The sequence below is a fragment of the Lathamus discolor genome, chromosome 4 (assembly GCF_037157495.1).
Source record: "Lathamus discolor isolate bLatDis1 chromosome 4, bLatDis1.hap1, whole genome shotgun sequence".
Taxonomy (NCBI): domain Eukaryota; kingdom Metazoa; phylum Chordata; class Aves; order Psittaciformes; family Psittacidae; genus Lathamus; species Lathamus discolor.
This window is the reverse complement of record NC_088887.1, coordinates 31,042,763-31,063,602: the sequence shown is the minus strand read 5'-3', so window position 1 is coordinate 31,063,602 and position 20,840 is coordinate 31,042,763. Positions and strand designations below refer to the sequence as shown.

At 35.6% G+C, this 20,840-nt stretch overlaps 1 protein-coding gene across 5 annotated transcripts in view; it reads right to left on the bottom strand.

The window, feature by feature from the left end:
• The window catches only part of ITSN1 (intersectin 1), a 142,258-nt gene that overhangs the window by 68,163 nt on the left and 53,255 nt on the right, over positions 1 to 20,840 (bottom strand). For all 5 annotated transcript variants that reach the window (XM_065676868.1, XM_065676866.1, XM_065676864.1 and 2 more), the window contains 7 exons: positions 20,573 to 20,710; positions 19,505 to 19,620; positions 15,901 to 16,163; positions 14,942 to 15,091; positions 14,620 to 14,760; positions 9,133 to 9,220; positions 8,819 to 8,958 (listed from right to left, as the gene is read on the bottom strand). In XM_065676868.1, coding sequence (XP_065532940.1) covers positions 8,819 to 8,958; positions 9,133 to 9,220; positions 14,620 to 14,760; positions 14,942 to 15,091; positions 15,901 to 16,163; positions 19,505 to 19,620; positions 20,573 to 20,710 — 1,036 coding nt within the window. The remainder of the gene's footprint in view (positions 1 to 8,818; positions 8,959 to 9,132; positions 9,221 to 14,619; positions 14,761 to 14,941; positions 15,092 to 15,900; positions 16,164 to 19,504; positions 19,621 to 20,572; positions 20,711 to 20,840) is intronic.

Genomic DNA, 20,840 nt, shown 5'->3' with positions numbered 1-20,840 from the left:
AAATCATTTTGCATACCTAGAATTTTGTGTCTGAACTCCTCAGTCATAGCAGTGGAAAAAAGGATAATTTTACCTATGACAACAGAATTTTTCCATTGAAAATAAAATTTTACTTCAAAAAAATTGGTATGTTTTAATGAAAATATAGTACAGACAAAAACATGCAGAAAAAGCCTGCAGGAACTAGATGATCTTGAGGTCCTTTCCAACCCTAACTATTCTATGATTCTATGATTCTATGATAAAAGGTAAAAAAAAAAACAACAAACTTAAGTTGAAACTCATGTCCTGGATCTTAGTCCCATCTTATTTATGATCCTCAACTTTAAATTCAGTGAAAACTGAATTCAAAATCATTAATGAGATAATCAGTTCTAATGCAAGTTTTAATTAAGACTCTGCTACGGGCATGAAACTCACTGAAACACAGAGGTAACTTGGGCAATACCATATTTTATGAGCATCAGGGATTATTTGCCTCCCTGATGAACACCTTGGCTCCCAAGTAATTTGGCTTTCCTCTGAAGCACCTGGAAGCAGGGTATGTGGCAGACACTTAAGATATCCTGTTTCCCATATGGCTTCTTGCTCAGGGTGAGGATAAGAAGAAAACTTTCCCTCATTAGATTTTCAGGAACTGTTTTTTGATTGCTTTGTTTGCCTTCTACTGCCATGTGGGGCATTACTCAGTTCTTGGAAATTTCCTGTTGCGTGAAGCTTCAGTGTTAGTGATGCCATTAATTTCTATCATCTGTCTTTCCACTACTGCTAAAGGATGTGGAATAGAAATGCCGTGGATGCTCTTAGAATAGATGCTTATTTGCATGGTTGTCTGTGATTTCAGGAAACAGAACTCAACCCTCATGATCCCTTGATATACTCATCCTTAAATACTCTCCAAACTATTCTGTGTGTTAAGATTGAGTAGTCTATAATTTAGACATATTCTGGCCTTTAAAAATAAACAACTAAGGTTAGGATTGCATTCCACCCTGAAATACTGTCCTATGTTACTTTGTGTTCTTGAAGAATGATAATTTTTCTTTAAATCCTCTTTTATTTTGATATCCATTCTGCTGTTTGCCTTATCTAAACGGTTCTTGAATTGGAATAGTATTATTTTGATATCCTTGCGTTTTGAAAGGTGATTTCCTTTCCTCTTTCTCTTGAGGTTTATCCATCAATACTTTCAGTCTACTAAACGCCACATTTCTTGGATTATATAACTTATAATCTCCATGATGCCTGTGTGTATACTATAATTTATGAGCATCATTCTTTTCCATAGCCACATTAAAGCTTAGAAGATAGTTAGGGTCTAGAATGGATATCACAGAATGTAAAATAAACTACTCTTGGATAAGAGTAGTTCACCAGAATTATTCAGGTAGGATATAGCCTTCTGAGAAAATTTTTAAACCCTGAATGCTCATGGTTATAAACATTCATGCATAGCATCATTTGGAATAAAGAAAAGGGCTACTAAAAAGGAAATACATTAGCAATATTGAACAAAATAAGTTTTTGGTAGCTGGCCCATAATGAACAATGAGAAAATAAAAGGATCAGGAGACTGCAGTGAATACACAGCTGGTCAACTGCACCTGGAGCTGGAGGTGGCCTCAGACCTAACTATAAATTTCTGAAGTGCTAACTAGAGCAAACAGTCATTTCAATAACTGTATGTTACTAATTCAGCTTCTTTAATGGTGTTACACTTGTATTATGTCAAGGTACAAAACATCTGGCCCTTGTTTCAAATTAAATTCTCTGGAGAATGACAGTCCCCATCTTCTCTGCACGATCACCTGAACCCTTATCTGTATCAAAAATGTGTACAAGTGCAAAGGACAAATTATACAACCATAAGATCATCAGCAGTTGAGTGATTTACAAGCATTCATGTGAAAGGACATAGATTAGAAAATGGCATAGGTGAAAGCCTGGCCAACAGTATCACAAATTTTTGTAGACTGCAGAAATCCATAGAAGTCTCTACAAAGCTCTTGAAGCTCAAACTACTACTTCAGAGAAGTATCAAGTATCTTGACTAGTACTCACAGTTTTTAACAAGCTGTTTGTGTTTTCTGAATAAAAAGACAGGTACCTGTACAAAGCACAGGTTTCTGACTCCTACATTTAGTTCAGCCTTAACACAGGCTTCCATTTAGAAATCCTTTGTTGTTCCACTTGCTCTAGCTTTCCTTCACAATCATGTTCCCTTCTTTCACTTAACTTTGTATGCCAACAAGCTCAAGAGTCCTGGCTGATGAAAACTCTTCTTGCTATTGAACAGAGAGGTCTGGGATAGCCACACATTTCTAATAAGGCAGCACTGAAGATAACCTGTTGCAACTTGCAAAAGCTTTAAGCTATTTAGACAACAGTGCTTTCAGGTTTATTTTTTCTTTCCTTTTGCATCTTTATCCCAAACTCTAGTGTTTGACCAGTTAAACAGAAATAACCACTTAAAGAACATGAAGGCGATCACAGTTTAAACAAAAAAACCCTATAAATGTCAAAAGTTTTAAGTGAGACAACCCATATGCATATATCTGAGCTTAGTTTACTGTTTAACAAGACATTTTTAAACTAGAAAGAATGATTCAGTTCATCTTTATACACAGAATCAGGAGAAATCTATGGCTAATTCAGAATACTGGTATTTTCCCTCCTTCAGAAAAACTCCCTGAATTTGCAAATGCATAAAAACAAGTTACAATTTGCAAGACATCTGTGAACTAACATTATTCATTTCCACTAGACGTTCAACTACAAGGCTAGCCCAATCTTTATATTTTAATTGTAGTATAGACATGTATGTTTATGTCACCACTAACCCTTCGACATATGCTACTTTTACTGCCGAACAGAAAACTGGGGAAGGCATACCTATGAGCCATGCCTCCATGTCTGTCTGAAGCATGGAGTTTCTCAAACTGAGTACATGTAGTAGGATCATTAACTGCTGCATGACAGCAGTTAGATGCTCCTGCCAACTCTGGTCCAACTAATGAAGTTATTTTGTTTGCTTATTTCATCATTTTCCCTTACATGCTCAGCTGAATTTGGATTTCAAGGGACATTTTAATAAATTACTTAAGTTTTCCATGGACGTTTTAACACATTATTCCCTCCCAACTAAGCCAATGTGCTAGTTCAATATTTTGTAAAGAGATTTTTCTGTGACATACCTGTAACAAGAAATTCTAACCTATGTTATACTAATAGCACTGGGTAGAATATTTTTGGAGAGAAAAAATGCAATATATATAATTCTTTGCATTAGCAAGGAGGAAATAAAAATTTGATATTGTATCTCATGCAACAGATAGATTTTCTGTTGTTTTGCCAAGTACCAGTGGGAGGATGGGGAGAAAGAATCAGCATTTCCCACAGTGCTATAGGACACCAGTTGAACAAAAGTATAGTAACACTTCAACAGTTAACAGAATGAAACATTTGCCAGCTGAATATTCAGCACAGTCCTACACTCATCTTTTACAGACACAAGCAACTTCAAAGCTGTACATTTACAAATCATATACTGTAACTCCAAAGACATAACAATGCTTTGCTTGTTTCTGGTGGGCAGGACAAAGCATGTCTTACCTTAAAAGCAGAGAGAAATTGTTATCTTTCTATTAAACTCACAAACAGACTAACAAGTAAAATTTTTGAGATGTTACAATAGCCACATTTAGGCACCCACATAATATTGAATATGAATTAATATATGAGTTTCATACAGCTAATACTCACTATATACAGACAAGTCGTATTGCTATGAAAACCTTAACATTAGAAATACAGTTGTTTAAGCTCAAATTTTGCCTTTTGACAAAAGACAATAGAATTTAGGATACTTCAGAGATTACAATACAAGGTTTCTATCAAATCCTCTCCCCTTGAGACAAACCAGAGCATTTGATCCAAGAGGAAAGAACCCTGCAGTTCTGTGCTCACTGAGGCTTTTCCACAGCAATACTCTTTTACCCCATTCCCCAGCTCTCAAAGAGCCTGCTTTCTCCTTGACTGAAACAGTTCCTTTGTTCATCCCATAGCATAGCTACAGGAGATTCAATAAAGGGAATATATTGCCATCTCTCATACCTGAAATCACAAATTACAGTACTGTGTAGGAATACTTAATATAAAAGTGTTTTCTTTTTGAAAATTCTGAACATCATGACCAAATAGGCAAATAACTTAAAACCTTGAAGTTTCAGATAAGCTAGACAAAAATAACTAACTAATACCTTGCCCAAGTTGCAATTCAAATCTAGGCTGTAAGGATTAGATAACAATTATAAACTCTTCTCTTTGATTATGTTTTAGCGCTAGCATCTCTTATTAAAATACTAACTTAGTTAAACACTGCACACTCATCTGTTTATGGTAAAGTGAAGCACATAACTGGAGGAAGTTCATCACTCAGATTGAGATAGCTGTGTACTGCCTGAGTATGGCATGGAGACCTTTAGAAAGGAGTCTAAGTAGTTGACGCAGCCCAGGAGAACTGCCAGGCACTGCAGCATTGCATCTTCCATTGCCACTGACTGGAAGAAAGAAATGCTCATATGTAAACAGGCATTCATATGCAAGACTTGTCCAGTGCACACTGACTAGACAGGGACTGACAACAACTGGAACATGACACAAAATGTAGAACATTTTTAAGAACTTGATTATACTTGTTCACCACTTTTTCCAGGCACTGAGAAAAGCTTCTCAGCAAGACGAATGCATTTCAGAAATACTGATTTATTAGTTTTCTTCTTCTGTGCAGTAACACTGATAAGCTTTAAATACTTGATTCTTTTATACTATATGAAATTATTATTTGGTCTCTGGAGACAAGGACCATATTAAGAATTATTATTGCTTTATTTGACAGTGTGCAATGGCCAACCTTTGTAACATTTAAATGTAAATTCACACTGAATGTAGAAAAAATTTGTAAAGGTAAATTGGTAAATAGGGCTATAAATATACAAAACAGGAAACCAGTATAAAGCCTTCTATTCCACAGGTTTATTTTATAAAGCAGAGAAAATAAACACGTGCCTAGTTACATTTTACTAATATATGTATCAATTTTAATTCTTAGGTTTCTAGGCTAAGATTTCTAAAGAATAACGGAAAATAGACTCCTTCAACCACAATTTAGGACATTTAAAAAATGGCCCAACTTTCAACCTTGCTACAAATTCAGTCATTTGCTCTATAAACACATACAGCACCATCACAAGACTAGTTCCTACGCTCATAAAACACATCAAATCTAATTTAAAAGAATAGTTGACCAGCTGCAGGCTAAGGTACCTATTTCTCTGCCAAGCAAGTATTAACAGTTTCCCAAAACCATGTGGTTCTACCTGGTCAACAAAGATTCCTGAAACTATCTGTTTTGAAATATTAGTAACATTTTGTACAAGAGCGGGGGGAGGAAGGAGGGGGAGTGAGCGAGAGGCTGCATGGTTCTGGGTTGCCGGCTGGGTTTAAACCATGACATCTAGAAAATTTTAAAAAAGTAACCAAATTCTATAAACATTTCCAACTCTCAGGATGTTAACTTGAAACTAGAGTGACTGAAATACTTGAGTTCCAAAGGACTAATCAGAAGAACTTTAAATCAGCTCTTTTGGAGGGATGACAAAAGATCCAGTGGAAAAAATTACCGCGTTTATCTCCCTAGTCACTCACATATGCTATTAAGACACGAAGGAAAGATGAGGTAATTCAATGTTTGTTTCAAGAATTCACTTACTGCAGAATATAAAAGCTGCAATATGGAGGCAAATGCAGTACAATCCAATGTACAGGAGTATGATATTAACAACTTGACCCATAACCTGAAATACATTGGGATATTAGGTAAACCTTGCAGCCTCATTAATGAAAAGGCACACTTGATACTAGTTACAGACTTCATTTTTTCTTGTACTATCACTGCATATTTCTGTATTCACTATCAAGCACAGCCTATTTCAAGAGAATGAATCAGAAACAGCTTTGCAATCTTTAAGGATACATTTGCATAGGAGATAATGGAACCAATATTCATAGTCAGCAAAGAATAAATCTCAACAATGACAAAAGTTTATAATTTAACATTGCTGTCAACTACCCTCTCTCTTAAGCATTTCATCATACTAGTTTGGCATATACTGGTACTCAGGGAGCAGTAGCTTACATATTTACAATTTTGGTTGTTTTTTATTAAATTACACATTTTGACTAAGTAAAAACATGTATTACTCCCTCTCCCTGTAGGAAATAATTGTGAAATGCTGTAAGGCAGTATATACCTAAAGATTATTTAGATACACTTTTCTGAGGGGGAGTTTGCAAACAGTACCACACCATCCTGCTTCTCTCCTGGAAGCTGGATTATAGAAGACAAGGCAAGCACCAGTACCTCTCCATCACCTGTCAGAGTACAAAAGCTGCACATGACACTGTCAATTATGGTGCTGCATCATAACAGCCATCTCAGCAATTGTGGATCTCTGTTAGTATACTGAAGTGCAAAGTAGTACTTTTTTATGGTGATCTGCTCTATCAGTTTTAAACCTACAAGATAATTTAGAAGCAACCTTGATTCAAAAAATGAGGATTTAATTTATTTAATAAAAATACATTTTAAAAACAAACAGGTAGAAGTATCTGAGATTTATGCAAGTTCCCAGACTACTTCGTTTTGCGCAATATTATTACTGAAGAGATAGGCGTGTTCTACCTAGGTTTACAAACAGATTTTCTGCTTCTCAAAACCCTAATAAAACTATGAGTCTCGTAGATGCTTTCACTGGCTTCGTCCATAAAGTCTCATATGCAAGGCATTCTGAGAAGTCTCTCTAAAAGAACAGCCATTAAATCACTGCTGCACACACAGCATTGTTTAAACAGTTTCTCTGGCATTGGGAGTACTACAGCCACCCCTGCTAAGTCCATGAAAAGGTATATATGCCTTTGTAGATATTTAAATCTAGTAATAAAATCATTCAGGCCAACCAAAATACATGTTGCATATCTAGTGAAACTACCAAGGGGGAAAACAAAACTGCCCGAATCAAGCTCCCACCTGCTTGGTGTCAATAGTACAATTGCCTCTCTTAAACTCATCTCTTCTAAGAAAGCAAACAAAGCTGCAGCAAGGCAAAAATACCAACATACAGCATCGAAAAGTGGTCTTCCTATTAAACACTGCTTCTACACATTACAAAATTAAGAACACAGTATCCTTGAGCCAGAGAAAACTTGCTGAAGTCTTCCCAAAGAACTGTCTACACCACTCATTTTTAGCATTTAAAATGATAACTCTAAATATTAAGATTTGAACACAGAAATCAATTTTCCCATTGCATTTTAAAATCGTTTACAATGACTCAATATATTCTTGGATAGATGGCAGACATTCTGATAAATCACTGTCAATGTGTTTAATTTACATCTTCAATTTTTAATTATCATTAGCTTGTTACTTGCTAAGTTGAGTTCTTCACTACTTAAAATACTGCATTTTGTTTGGTCTTGGCATGTGTTTTGCTACTGTCTCAGCACTAGAATTATTCACGTGTCTGCCCTTTATGATCAAACCAAATGCTGACACTAATCTTAGAATTAATACCCTGTGTTTATATTTACCCACAGAACACTTCAAAAGGTCTCAGTTTAAAAGAACAATCACCCAAAAAGCATTACATGTTAACATGTGTCCAAAAAACATATGTAAAAAAAATTGGAGGCGAACCATTCTGTTTTCTTTTAGAATAAGTTGTGCAGGTTTTGTTTGTCTGTGTCTCTTATGGCTCTGCAGAGATTCTCTTCTTTCTACCTCCTTGCTTAAGATTGTGAAAGTCATCTCCGAATTGGCATTGAAACAGGTAGTGATAAGGCCTATAAGTTTTAATTTTTCTTATAATTATTAACATCTTTAATGCTAAAACAAGCCATTTGTTGCTTAAATTCAAACACACCTTCCATCCGAAGGCATATGATGTAATCATGGTTGATGTAATTCCAAAACATCTACAGAAAGGTTAGTGTACCTATCATAGCGTTTTTCCTTCTAAACACTTTAGAACAATTCCCTGCAGGAAATTGGGTATTTTTCTAGTCAGTTTTCAGCAGAAACCATCAGTTGAATTAGCAGATAGACTACTTTAACATTAGAATATTTTATGAAAAAAGAATGCTAGTCAAAATTTGTAACTAAAGACTGATTTATAACTTCTCTTTGAAGAACAATTCCTCTGACTTCTGCAATTTCTGTAATTTTCTTGTGCAGAAATAAACACAAATCACACAGTTTTAACGAAGACTGATCAATAAAGCATGAAACCACAAACAACAGACAACTACATTCAGGAACAAGTATGAGCTTACAACAGCAGATAAAAATTCTGTGTGTCAGTAGAAAAACAAGTCTCTTGAATAAAGATTTCAATTTGAAATACTGATTCCAGCAGATTTGCTGACCTTCTACAGTCTTGCACTTCTTTGATGCAAAAGGGCAGAAACCAGCAATTTCATATTTGCAATCATGGATCTGGAATCAGAGCTCAAATTTATTCTTACATAGATTCTGCAGATAAAATTGATTCAAAATCTGAGTATGGATGCTAAGTAGCATTTTCTTAAATTTAATAAAAAAACCTTAATACCCCCCAAAACTCCAAAAAAGATAATTTTAGAACATTCACAAAACTGGCATTCTAAATCAATCATTCTAGTTTAGCATTTTTTTCCATAATCAAGTTAGAAAACAATTAACTGAACATTTAGAAGAAATGGTTAAAAAGTCTAGGATTACCTTCAGTTGATTATTGAAAATATCAATTTCCTGAAGTTTAGATCTGGTTTCTTTTTCTACTTCATCTAGTTGATCTCGAAGCTGTTGACGTGCTAATTCCTTGGCTTTTAAGGCTCTTTTGATAGTAAGAAGAGAATCTCCTGGTTTTAAACATATCGTCAAATAGTATTTTCTTAGGCAGAGAATTTTAGACCATAGAAAGCAACATTTTTCAACATGCATCTTGCAACACAGAAAAACCCAAAATTACAGACTACACTGCAATGCAGCGTTATGTCCTATACAGACTTAGACATGTATAAAAATATACTTACTGTGCAAACTGTTCTGTTGAACTTGCTTCAGCTGATCATTAAGCAATTGCTTTTCTGGAATCAACCTTCCAAGCATCTGCTGAGATTCCTGAATGGATGATAACAAGGAGAGAGAAAACAAGAGAAAGAAACAAAAAGGTGAGGGATGACTTTAGCCATATGACCTCTCATTTGCATTTCTTTCTGAAATCATTACACTTTTCCCACACTAAATTATGTGTTATTGCTACCAAACACTACCTGTGTGTTACTACCACTCAGGCATAGTTCTGTGACAATTCAAAATATTGACTATATCAAATTGAAGCATATTACTTGAGAACTGATTCTCACTGAATATGTAACTGGGCTTGTACTTACTTGAAATTCTGGGGAAAAAAGACATGGATAGATTCCAGGAAATACTAACACCAGCACATACTGTTTAATTCTGTGATTCTGTGATTCTCATTTTAATGAATTAATATTAAAGTTTACCAAGAATAGGAATACAAATATTTACAGTTTCTTTAAATAAGAGAAAATAAAGGATTTTACTTTAAAGGAATATAGCCCAAAGCTATGCAAAACACGTTCTGTTAGATGAGAATACTTGCGTCCTAGATTTCTTGATTAGCACTCTTGAAAAAGGATTATGATCTCTCCCAATTTCAACACATGGTCCTAATACTGTACACCTTTGGATGACAGATTCCTCCTGTGGTGGATATATATCCTATACAATCCTTGCTCTTTCTGGAGGATGAAGTGCTACTTCCTATACCTTTCAGAAGCCCTGACCTCTAACTTCAAGTTACCAAAACATATTGTAGAAGGTGAAACAGCTTATTTTATAAAATTGCCTGTTAACATGCCGTCTTTCAGACAAACCAAGGGATATATTTCAGCAGTTGCAGGCTTTTGAGGAATGAATAATTTGTCATCTGACTATTTCAATTTGTCATGAAGGACTGCAAATGACATAATACAACCCTGGGAATAAATGTCACCTAATCACTTAATACCAGAGTAAGTCCCATGAGAAGTTTTCAGGTTTTGTATAAGAACACAAGGATGGCCATGCTGACATGACTTCATAGTTGTCCCAGTTCCCTCATGGCAATCTTTGATGGGGCTTCTGCAGTGTACAGCTCAAACCTTATGATTATGCAATGGCTGCAGACTACTGTGATCTCTTTGTGTTCCAGAAAACATACTTCGATAGCACAGCAGATTCAAGGACTTCATAAATTAACAAAGTATCAAAATTAAGATAAAATATGCATTTGACTATTAGGAGTTAAGTGGGTCCCTCACTGTTCAGCTGCACCGTGTATAGCAACAGCAGATCTCTTTTAGCCCTTCAAGGGTATCATGAAGGCCAGATACTCCTATCATGAGACTATTACTACCTACCTAGAAGCAAATGAGAAACAGCAATATATAATGCAGCATTTTCCAAATCATCTGCCTGAGGGGACCTGGCTCCTTCCCAACAACCACTGTTATGATGTTCTTAAACTACATGCAAAACACGGTCCTTTGTGTTTACACTACCCCTTCCACTACTCCCTCTCACTCAAATGCCTGCATGCCCCATGCCATGGTTCAGCACAAAATATTCAAACAGTATTATCAAATTAGTATAGCACACAGGCATCCTGGAAATTAAGTTTACAAGTCATAAAATCCAAGAAATGTGGCGTTTAGTAGACTAAAAGTATTGATGGATAAACCTCAAAAGAAAGAGGAAAGGAAATCACCGGATATCAAAATAATACTATTCCAATTCAAGAACCATTTAGATAAGCCAAACAGCAGAATGGATATCAAAATAAAAGAGGATTTAAAGAAAAATTATCATTCTTCAAGAACACAAAGTAACATAGGACAGTATTTCAGGGTGGAATGCAATCCTAACCTTAGTTGTTTATTTTTAAAGGCCAGAATATGTCTAAATTCCAGACTACTCAATCTTAACACACAGAATAGTTTGGAGAGTATTTAAGGATGAGAATATCAAGGGATCATGAGGGTCGAGTTCTGTTTCCTGAAATCACAGACAACCATGCAAATAAGCATCTATTCTAAGAGCATCCACGGCATTTCTATTCCACATCCTTTAGCAGTAGTGGAAAGACAGATGATAGAAATTAATGGCACCACTAACACTGAAGCTTCACGCAACAGGAAATTTCCAAGAGTTGAATAATGCCCCACATGGCAGTAGAAGGCAAACAAAGCAATCAAAAAACAGTTCCTGAAAATCTAATGAGGGAAAGTTTTCTTCTTATCCTCACCCTGAGCAAGAAGCCATATGGGAAACAGGATATCTTAAGTGTCTGCCACATACCCTGCTTCCAAGTGCTTCAGAGGAAAGCCAAATTACTTGGGAGCCAAGGTGTTCAACAGGGAGAGAAATAATCCCTGCAGGTAACTAGCAGAAGCCCTGCAGACAGTATAAACGTGATTCAAACATATACAGTTCAGATGTTTGAAAGGCAGAATCCTTCCGGACATCCCTGGAGATACCACTCTACCAGACACCACAGATTCATTTAACTAGCACAAATTTTCATCACCCAAGGTTGTTACACAATTTCTTTCACAGTTTTAATCAAACTCCATCCTGAAACTAATTAATAGGTTGAAGAATAATTACTCCTTTTAATTAACTCATCTTTCTGTATCAAGTGTCAGATGTATTAAACTATTTCCACGTGAAAATGTATAATCCTACAAAGGTAACTAAAAATATTGACTTGTTAATCTATTGTTTAGAGGATCAAAATCTCCTTTCTAAAAAGTCACTTATTGTTTTAAGTCTTTCCTCCATGAATCAGATAGTAAAAATTATATGATATTTTACAAACTAATCTTTTTTTCAGGAAAAAACTATCCATTCTTTTAGGTTCTCCCCAGGTAAAATCTGGCTTTTTCTACTAGGTAGTGACACTTCTGTCTGGGATCACAGTTCTGATAAACCCTTCAAGCAACACTAACTAAAATATAGTGGTCGACATCAGCGATCAACTGAGAGAAGATAAAACCACAAAGCCACAGCTATTGCTGTCAACCTAAAAAAAAAACCCAACCAAAACCAACCAACCACAAAAAAACCCAAAAAACACCGCCTAACCAAAACACAAAACCAAAGACCAAAACAAAACAAGAAAAAAAAAGGCAAGTGTGATTTTCACTACAGAAGTGCTCTTACAGTTGTCATGAACAAAGTAATTCAGTGAATAGGCATTAACTAAGCTGCTGGGTACATACCATCTAGTAACAATTACAATGACCAAAGATGACTAAAAATCACTACAAATGTAGTAGTGATTCCAAAACAAGAGTAAAATGTAGACAACTGTGCAAAATTCATTGTACTTCACCAGATGTTTCAGTAAAATTTCAGAGTGGTGTCAAAATCCTAAAGCAAAAAAAAAAAAAAAGAAACAACAAAAAAAGTAATCTCCTTTCAACCATTGTGATCGGGTAGCATAAATCATGTGTTAGGAAGGTGAAGAATCCCTCTGCCCTCTTCAAGTTTTCCTTTCATGGTGATGTAGTTAAAACTGATGCATAAAAGCTATAGGTAAGGAAAAAGCACGTCTACTATCAGCCAAGGATATGATTAAAAATTCAAAAATCGTTAATAAATCTACAGAGAACACTCTCCTTTGCACTTTTTAATAAACTATTTAAGCACACCTAATGGTTGATAGAACAGATTTCTTGTTAATCATTTCCCAATAATGTTGATTTCACAGTTTTTTCCTTCCATCTGCACTTTCCATTTATTACACCCAGCTGTGGAAGCTCATTCCAAGTTCTTCATAATAATGATACTCTCTCACTTTTTTTTTTTTAATGATGTCTGTTGTAATGGGACCCTAACTAAACTGTAGCACATTGGTCTTTACTATAACATAAACAGCTTACAGCTTTTTACAGGAACGTATCATTTTTTTCCTTCTTAATTTCTTACATTATGACAAAAGCAGAGAGATACTTTACCTTTTCTGACTACAGAGGTTAACTGAACAAAAATAACTAAGTTAACAGAAATAACATATGAAAGCAGGATATGAATTCAATTCAATTTGTTGAAATAGCATCTATCTATTAATGTCTGTGTAGCTGCTTAGCTTTTTCTGGAGTGAGTTACGATACCTCAGAACATTTCTACGGAAAGCTTTTGGAACAGAACAGTTAATGAGAAATTCAGGTGGTTGTTGCTTTTACATAGAGATTGGGTGTGCACATAAGATCAACAGTCTTCAACTTATTCAGGTAAATGAGGGATTTTCCACACATTTTATCAAGCATCAAGTTTTTTGTGTCTTTGAGCCAGTACCGCTAAGCATAACTTTATTGCCTAAACACTTGATTCAATGCTGTTTGCCTTCACATTTTCAGTTGCCAATACAGGAGCATTTCATTGAAGAGAGAAGAGTAGTTTCAAGCCTAACTATGACAACTGTTTATGCCACAAGCATTTATTGTTTGCTAGTGTTTGCATCAAGTGGACACAAACACTTATACTCTTTGCAACAACCTGCTTTGAAAAGAAAGATGCCTTGTAAAAGGTATAATGGTGTATATGGATATACAAAATAGAAATGTAAGATGTTTTTTAAAAAATAAATAAGTCAAAAAATACTGATACATAAAACAAAAAACCTGGAACTTTCAAGTCTGGCCTTGTTCAAATAAATGTACTATATTAATTATGCTTAGAAAGCTGGAATGGAACAGTTGGATTAGCTTTTATGATACGGTTTACTCCTAAGTGTGTGATTTGCTTTGACTGATAGAAAAAACATTGAAAGCCCTTATTACTGACCAATAATTAATTTTAAGCAATATAAAATATTTAATAAAGAAAAAAATCCCCAAATCAAGTACTACCACTCATCTAGGAACCTTTACAAATTGCAAATATTCAGTCACTAAAAGCAGACCTCTACACAATTCCATCTTTAATTTGACAGAGAATTTTAGATAGAGAAGTAGGAAAGACAAATGCCAGGATTAACTGAAGAAGTAACTGGTTTAACTGGTAACTTCAATTTTGAAAGTTCTTTATTTTATAATTAAAAAAAAAAAAGAAAACAAAGGATCATCAACTAGCCACTTCACTGAAGTCAATTCTTTCTTTCAGCACATACAGAGAGCAATCACTGCCAACAAAAATACAAGTCATAAAATTTCATTCTCCTCATCCCCCCAAACCCTTTAAAATCTTCAGCCAAACAGCTTATTTCCTGCTCCCCTCAACAGGATTCCATGAGTTTGAAGTGATAATCACAGACACACTTTTAAGTGTAGGAAACAATTCCTAGACATGTCTGAAGAACATCCATAAAAAGAATGACAAATTATCTACAACAATTCCATATGTACACGGAAAAACACATCATATATTGCTGCAAGTTTGCTTAGGATCTTGATGCAGTTGAGGAGGTCAAAATGCAAAGCTAAGAACAAAATTAGAGAATGTTTTCCCACCTGTAGCTGCTGTTGCAAATGGGTGATTTCAGCAATTCTCAGTTCTCTAGATTTATTTGTACTTTCGATTTCTTGTCTTTGGGTAGACAGCCGACATCTGATATCCTGAAGCTTTCCCTCCAACTGATTTTTTTTATCATTCTTCAAAAAAAAAAAGAAGAAAAGATATCTCTCTTTTTCTACCAGAATTGTTTGTCATGCAAGTCAGGATCTAAAAAGTATTTTTATTCCACACTGAAAACTTGAAATTATAGAAAATAAACATGGCCATATCACAGCCAATATTGTGCTTGTGTGTTTTATCTGCAACATGATCACTTACTAGAGCTTCCAGCTCAAATTCTAAGGTCTTTTTCTTTGCCTTCAGAACAACTATATCCTCTTGTTCTTTGTTTCTTTGATTTAGTAGCTCTTGCCGACGATTACGCTCCCACTCAAGTTGCCGCTGCCTCTCAAGTTCCCGTTTTGCAGCCTGTACCATTTGGAGAAAGCAAAAAAAAAAAAGAAAGTCTATTCTGAGAAACTATTCCAGTCACTCATATTCAGATTCTCATGTGCAATCCAAACATTAATATAAACACACTGCTAAGCTGTGGACTAAAATACGTGCCTCTTTCAGCACAGAAATTGCTCAATTGTTTAAATGCTCACTCGAAAGCACTGGTGAAATGGGGTTTTGCTGTAGAGCAGATACGTGACTAAACAGAATATCACTCTATTTTAATCTCTTTCCCAAGATCCAGTTTTCTGATTTAACAAGTTGTTTCACATTAAGACTGGAAGAACTCTCCAGGACAGCGTCAAATCTTTTTCCAGCCTCCAACATTAGACATTCTGAAGCTTTGCAAATAGTCAAATGTGACTGCACTGTCTGCGTCATCATTTGGCAATATGAGAAAATAATAGCTTTGGAAGTTAACCAGTATGTGTTTCCCTTAACATATTAACTACACTATGAATCATGAATGCCACCAATGCCCATAAGTTCTTCTTCATTCATTCAAGCATCTTTTTATATCAAGAAAATAATTACTACTTTTAAGTAAGCCAGATGTTAGGAGCACATTGTCTTATATCTAAATATTCATTCTTTCACATGAAAAATAAAGAAGCAGATAGCTGACTCTTTCTTACCTCTAAACCCCCAGATATTCAAGTTCATTCTTTAAATGTTTGCTGACTAAAAATTACAGCAAAATATTTAGCATACACATTACATTTTGTTCTAATCAAGCACAGCTGCCAGTGACATAACCACCTTCCTTTTATCCAGTTGGTTACCTCTCTTCTTTCTATTTCTTTCCTCCTTTCCTCTTCTCTCTGCCGTTCCAATTCCCGTTGTTTTTCCAGCTGTTTCTCTAGCTCCAGTTGTCTTTTACGTTCTTGCTCCTGCCGCTCACGTTCTTTCCTTTCCTGCTCTGCCCGTTCCAGCTGTGCTAGACGTTCTTGCTCTTTGCGTTGCTGTTCCAAGAGAGCCTGCCTCCGTTTCTCAAGTTCTAGATTGCCACGTTCAAAGTTCTCCCGTTTTTTATCTTCAAATGTAACTTTAATGTGTGGAAATAGGAAAAAAAGAGAATTAAACTCTGCTACTGACTTAAAAAAATAATCAAAATCTATATATGCTGAATCAAAGTGAAACAACCATCCAACAGTACCAGACACAGCTCTAAACTACTGATAATACAGCAATATAGGAAATTTTTGGTTTTATCATCATTGTAGATCCCCTTAAATACACATCGTTAGGGAACCAAGGTGTGAATTTCAATCCCTATTCCTCAGGCTTTAAGTTTCTCCTCAAAGCCCTACAAGTGGGGCTTATAATTTAGGGAAATATATATAAAATATAAAAGATATATCTCTTTTATATTTATATTTAAATATATTATATATATTTATATAAATATTATATATATTGTACATATAAACATTATATATAAAATATATAATATGTATTAAATGTATATATGTAAAAAAGTATATAATTTATATTTATATAATATAAAAAATATCTCTTATAATTTAGATAAACCATTCACTAGCTAGTCCTCTGTGAGGACACAGGATCTGGAGTTCCTGTATACATTTAATAATAGTAGCAGTTTTGCTACTATTTGCATTTGATAATAGTAGCAGCAACAAGAACCAACACTTCAATTACTATAAGGGAAAGAATTCAGCTGATGATATTATCCAAAAGCCATTATGCAAATGACCAGAATGTATTTAAACTTGATATTCTCATAAGATTACTCATTACTGTCAGGAAAAGAAATGGCTTAAGTTCTTGGGCAGCTGAACTCAGTAAAACTGGATTTCTGCAGATCTGCATGCTTGTCACTTACAGTCCTAAAGGAATGACCTCATTTCCAGCAGGCGTTCCCTGACATTCCGCAATATCAGGAATTGACCTTTCCTTGCTCCACATTCCTAGGTCCACCCCTTACAGTGCCTCCAAATTATTCTTTCAACTTCACCTTCTGCCTCTTTTCATAATCTGTATGTCCTATTCCCATACCCCATATTCTGTATTTCTCTTCCTGCGTGCTCAGGATGTACATTTTTGGCAGGGAAGAGATAGCACATATTTACCTCAAAGTGTGCATGCACTGTTTGACACACTGACTCAACATCTGCTGAACCAGCTAAACTCTTGTCTTTATTTAAGTTGGGCCCCCTTTCCTATTGCCAATTTCCAATTTTCATAAAACTTGAAAAAAAATCTAACCACTTTGATGTCTGCCAAGTTTGTTTAAAATTAGTTTCTTGGTTCAAAGAATATCAAGATACGAACTGATAGAGAATGTGATTATAACTCTTACTGATTTAGGAAACCAAGTAGAAAGGAAAAAAAAGAAAAAAAAAAGAAAATTTATTTCAAGAAAATCAGTTAAAATGAATAGGTAGAAAGACAAAGCACTTGCAAATAGCATTGACGATAAGATACCATGTTCAAGGCTCAGAAAGAGCAGATTCTAAGATGACAGTCCAACAAGCTAGTACAGCTATTCAGGAAAATCAAGGTAGTCACAAAACAAAGCAAAAACAAAGCATATCCAAAGTACAAAAATAGAAGTTAAAAACTTCTAGCAACTTAAATACACAGCTATTGGTTTGTGTTATTATGCTTAAGACAAAGCTTCTAAAAGGTTATAAAAGCCAACAACAAAAATTCTTTCAAATATCTCAAAATAAGAAAAAAAAAAACCCACAATACCTAGTCACATTTAGCAAAGCCAATGAAAAAGCAAGATAACATACACTATTATCTTTACAATGGAAAATCTGCACATCAAATACAGTAAAAGGCTTATACACTCTAGCTCCTCTTTAACTGAAAGCAGAAATGGCTTTAAACCAAAAATAAAACAAAAAAATCTAGAATAACAGGTTGGCAAACCGAGACAATTCCAATCCATAGTTCGAATAGAAAATTCATGAACTACGAGCTGTGCTGTGCAACCCATCTTTTAATCAACGTTAGTGCTGTAAAACTACAAGATGACAATTGCAATATCACTCTTTAAGAAACGACAGTATAATGATCCTGAAAGGTACAAGCAAGTACCTCGGCAAAGTAGCAGATGCTACAATAGACAGAGAGTATACATGACTAAACACGGTATCATGAAAGAATCACTGCAGGAAAGTGCTGCTTCTCAAGTCTAATAGACTCAATTGTATTCAGAGCAGCCCTGCAAAGAAGGATTTGGGGTGTTGGTTGATGAGAAACTGAACATGAGCCGGCAGTGTGCGTTCGTAGCCCAAAAAGCCAACTGTATCCTAGGCTGCACCAAAAGGAGCGTGACTAGCAGGTCGAAGGAGGTGATCCTGCCCCTCTGCTCTCGTGAGACCTCACTAGGAGTATTTTGTATACTTCTGGTGTCCTCAAAATAAGAAGGACATGGAACTGTTGGAACAAGTCCAGAGAAGGGCCACAAGGATGATCAGGGGACTGGAACACCTCCCATATGAAGACAGGCTGAGGAAGTTGGGACTGTTCAGCCTGGAGAAGAGAAGCTGCATGGAGACCTCATAGCAGCCTTCCAGTATCTGAAGGGGGCTTGTAAGGATGCTGGGGAGGGACTCTTCATTAGAGACTGTAGCAACAGGACAAGGGCTAATGGGTTAAAACTTGAACAGGGGAAGTTTAGACTGGATATAAGGAGGAAGTTCTTTACTGTGAGGGTGTTGCAGCACTGGAATGGGCTGCCCAAGAAAGCTGTGAATGCTTCATCCCTGACAGTGTTCAAGGCTGGGTTGGACAGAGAGCCTATGGTGACATGGTTTAGTGTGAGGTGTCGCTGCCATAGCAGGGGGTTGGAATTAGATGATCTTAAGGTCCTTTCAAACTCAAACTATTTGATGATTATATGATTCCAAGTCCCTTTTTTTCCTCCTTTACTGCCTTTTTAATTTTTTTCTTTTTTTTTTTTTTTAATTTTCCCCAAAAGCAGAGCTGCTAAGGCTTGTATCAAAAAACATATTGTTACATAGACTTCAGTGAAATAGGCCTCTGTATGCATACTGTGATCTTAAGAGTACATAAGGCAAACTACACTCCGCTTAAGTCAGAATGTGGAGTTAGTAAAAAGTTTTCATTGTACAACTGTAGGAGGACTGCAAAGTGCTGCCTCTGTTGAGAGTGCATAAAATGAGCAACCCAAATGTTATTCATATCTCTATTGTCACTAACACAAAGGACCATGCAATAGTAAGGAATTAGCTGGACCAAGCAATGTCTTGGTTATGCCTCTGACAGGTCACAAACTGATCTCAAAAGAAAACATTTCTTAATAAGCCTTTTTAACTCCACAGCATATAACCTGATGATAGCATCTCTCTGATCAGAGCACACAATGTATTGCTGGTTTTGCTTGCTCACCGGGTAATTTCTTTTCCAGTTGCTGCTGTTCATCTTCTAATGCTGGTTCTTCTGGTAACCTTTGGTCTGCAGTCACTGAACTTCCAGCAGATATGCCACTACCAGAGCGTACTCTTCTGTCAATAAAGTGATAATTCTGAGTTGTTTAGAAGAACCTATGCCTGCCAGATTTATTTATGATCTAATGATGAAATTATAAATTAAATGCCATGATGAAATGTTTACTGATATTTAATGTTCCCTCAGTGCTGCCTAGAGGATTTTACTCAGCCATTGCCATTAAGATAACAGTACCCTCCAGAGTCTCAACAGTACACACCGGTGACCTGAAAAACCCAGTTCAAAGTTCACAGAACCATGCAGCTTCCAGATGTGTTCAACCCTGTCCCCAGTATCTCTCACTTGTGACCAGTCTGAAGCTGCGGAAATGCCTATCTCAACTACAGGAAAAGTTGCAAAGACAGAGGAAGAGCTCAAGATAGTCAAGCTAAAAACAAGATCCCACATGGAATAAACAACAAAATTGTAATCTTCAGGAGGATACTTAACGACCATGAAGCTACCATTGTATGCAAACATCTTTTCATTGCTGTCACTATCTCCCCAGCCATTTCTCCACAAAAAAGTGAAATAGAGAAACGGAAGTAACAACTCATCACTACTATTCACATACACAACTGTGTCAAAAAACGTCTAATTTGCTATAGTGCAAATTCATATCATGCTTTGAATTCCAATACATACTATTTGTGCTAAAGAAATATAGGCTTGAACTATAACACTTTAAATTTATATGGCTAGACTAAGTTTTGGAAGGTAAGCTAGCATCAAACATTGACCAAAACTGTATTCTTGCAAGGAATTCTTGCTACTTCCAGCATCTAGTTAAATTGTACAAAACCAAAAACCTAGACAAGCATTTCCTATCAAGGCAGCACTCTCTGCCATAGAGGCAGTACAAAAAGGAGAGGGATTACTTTTCAATTTCTTCTACTTCATAGTCACAGGACAGCTTTCCCAAATGAAATAAAAATTTAGGAGTAAGATTCCAGAATTATAACCCATTACCTAAAAGAAGGTGGAATATACTCTGGAGGCAGTACAGGTGGCAGCGGCTGACCAGACATAGCTACATCGATTAAGTGCATAGCCAGAATAAATTCTTCAGCTGTAAGTTTTCCATCTTGATCAATATCGGAAAGATTCCTTTTTAAAGGGAAGGAACAAGGTAAGTAAACTCTTAAATATTAAAAAGCACTGTTAAAAAGCATAGTATTCAGTTCAAAATTAATTCAATTTTTCACTATTTTTTTCCACACTACTTTGTTTCTTCAAA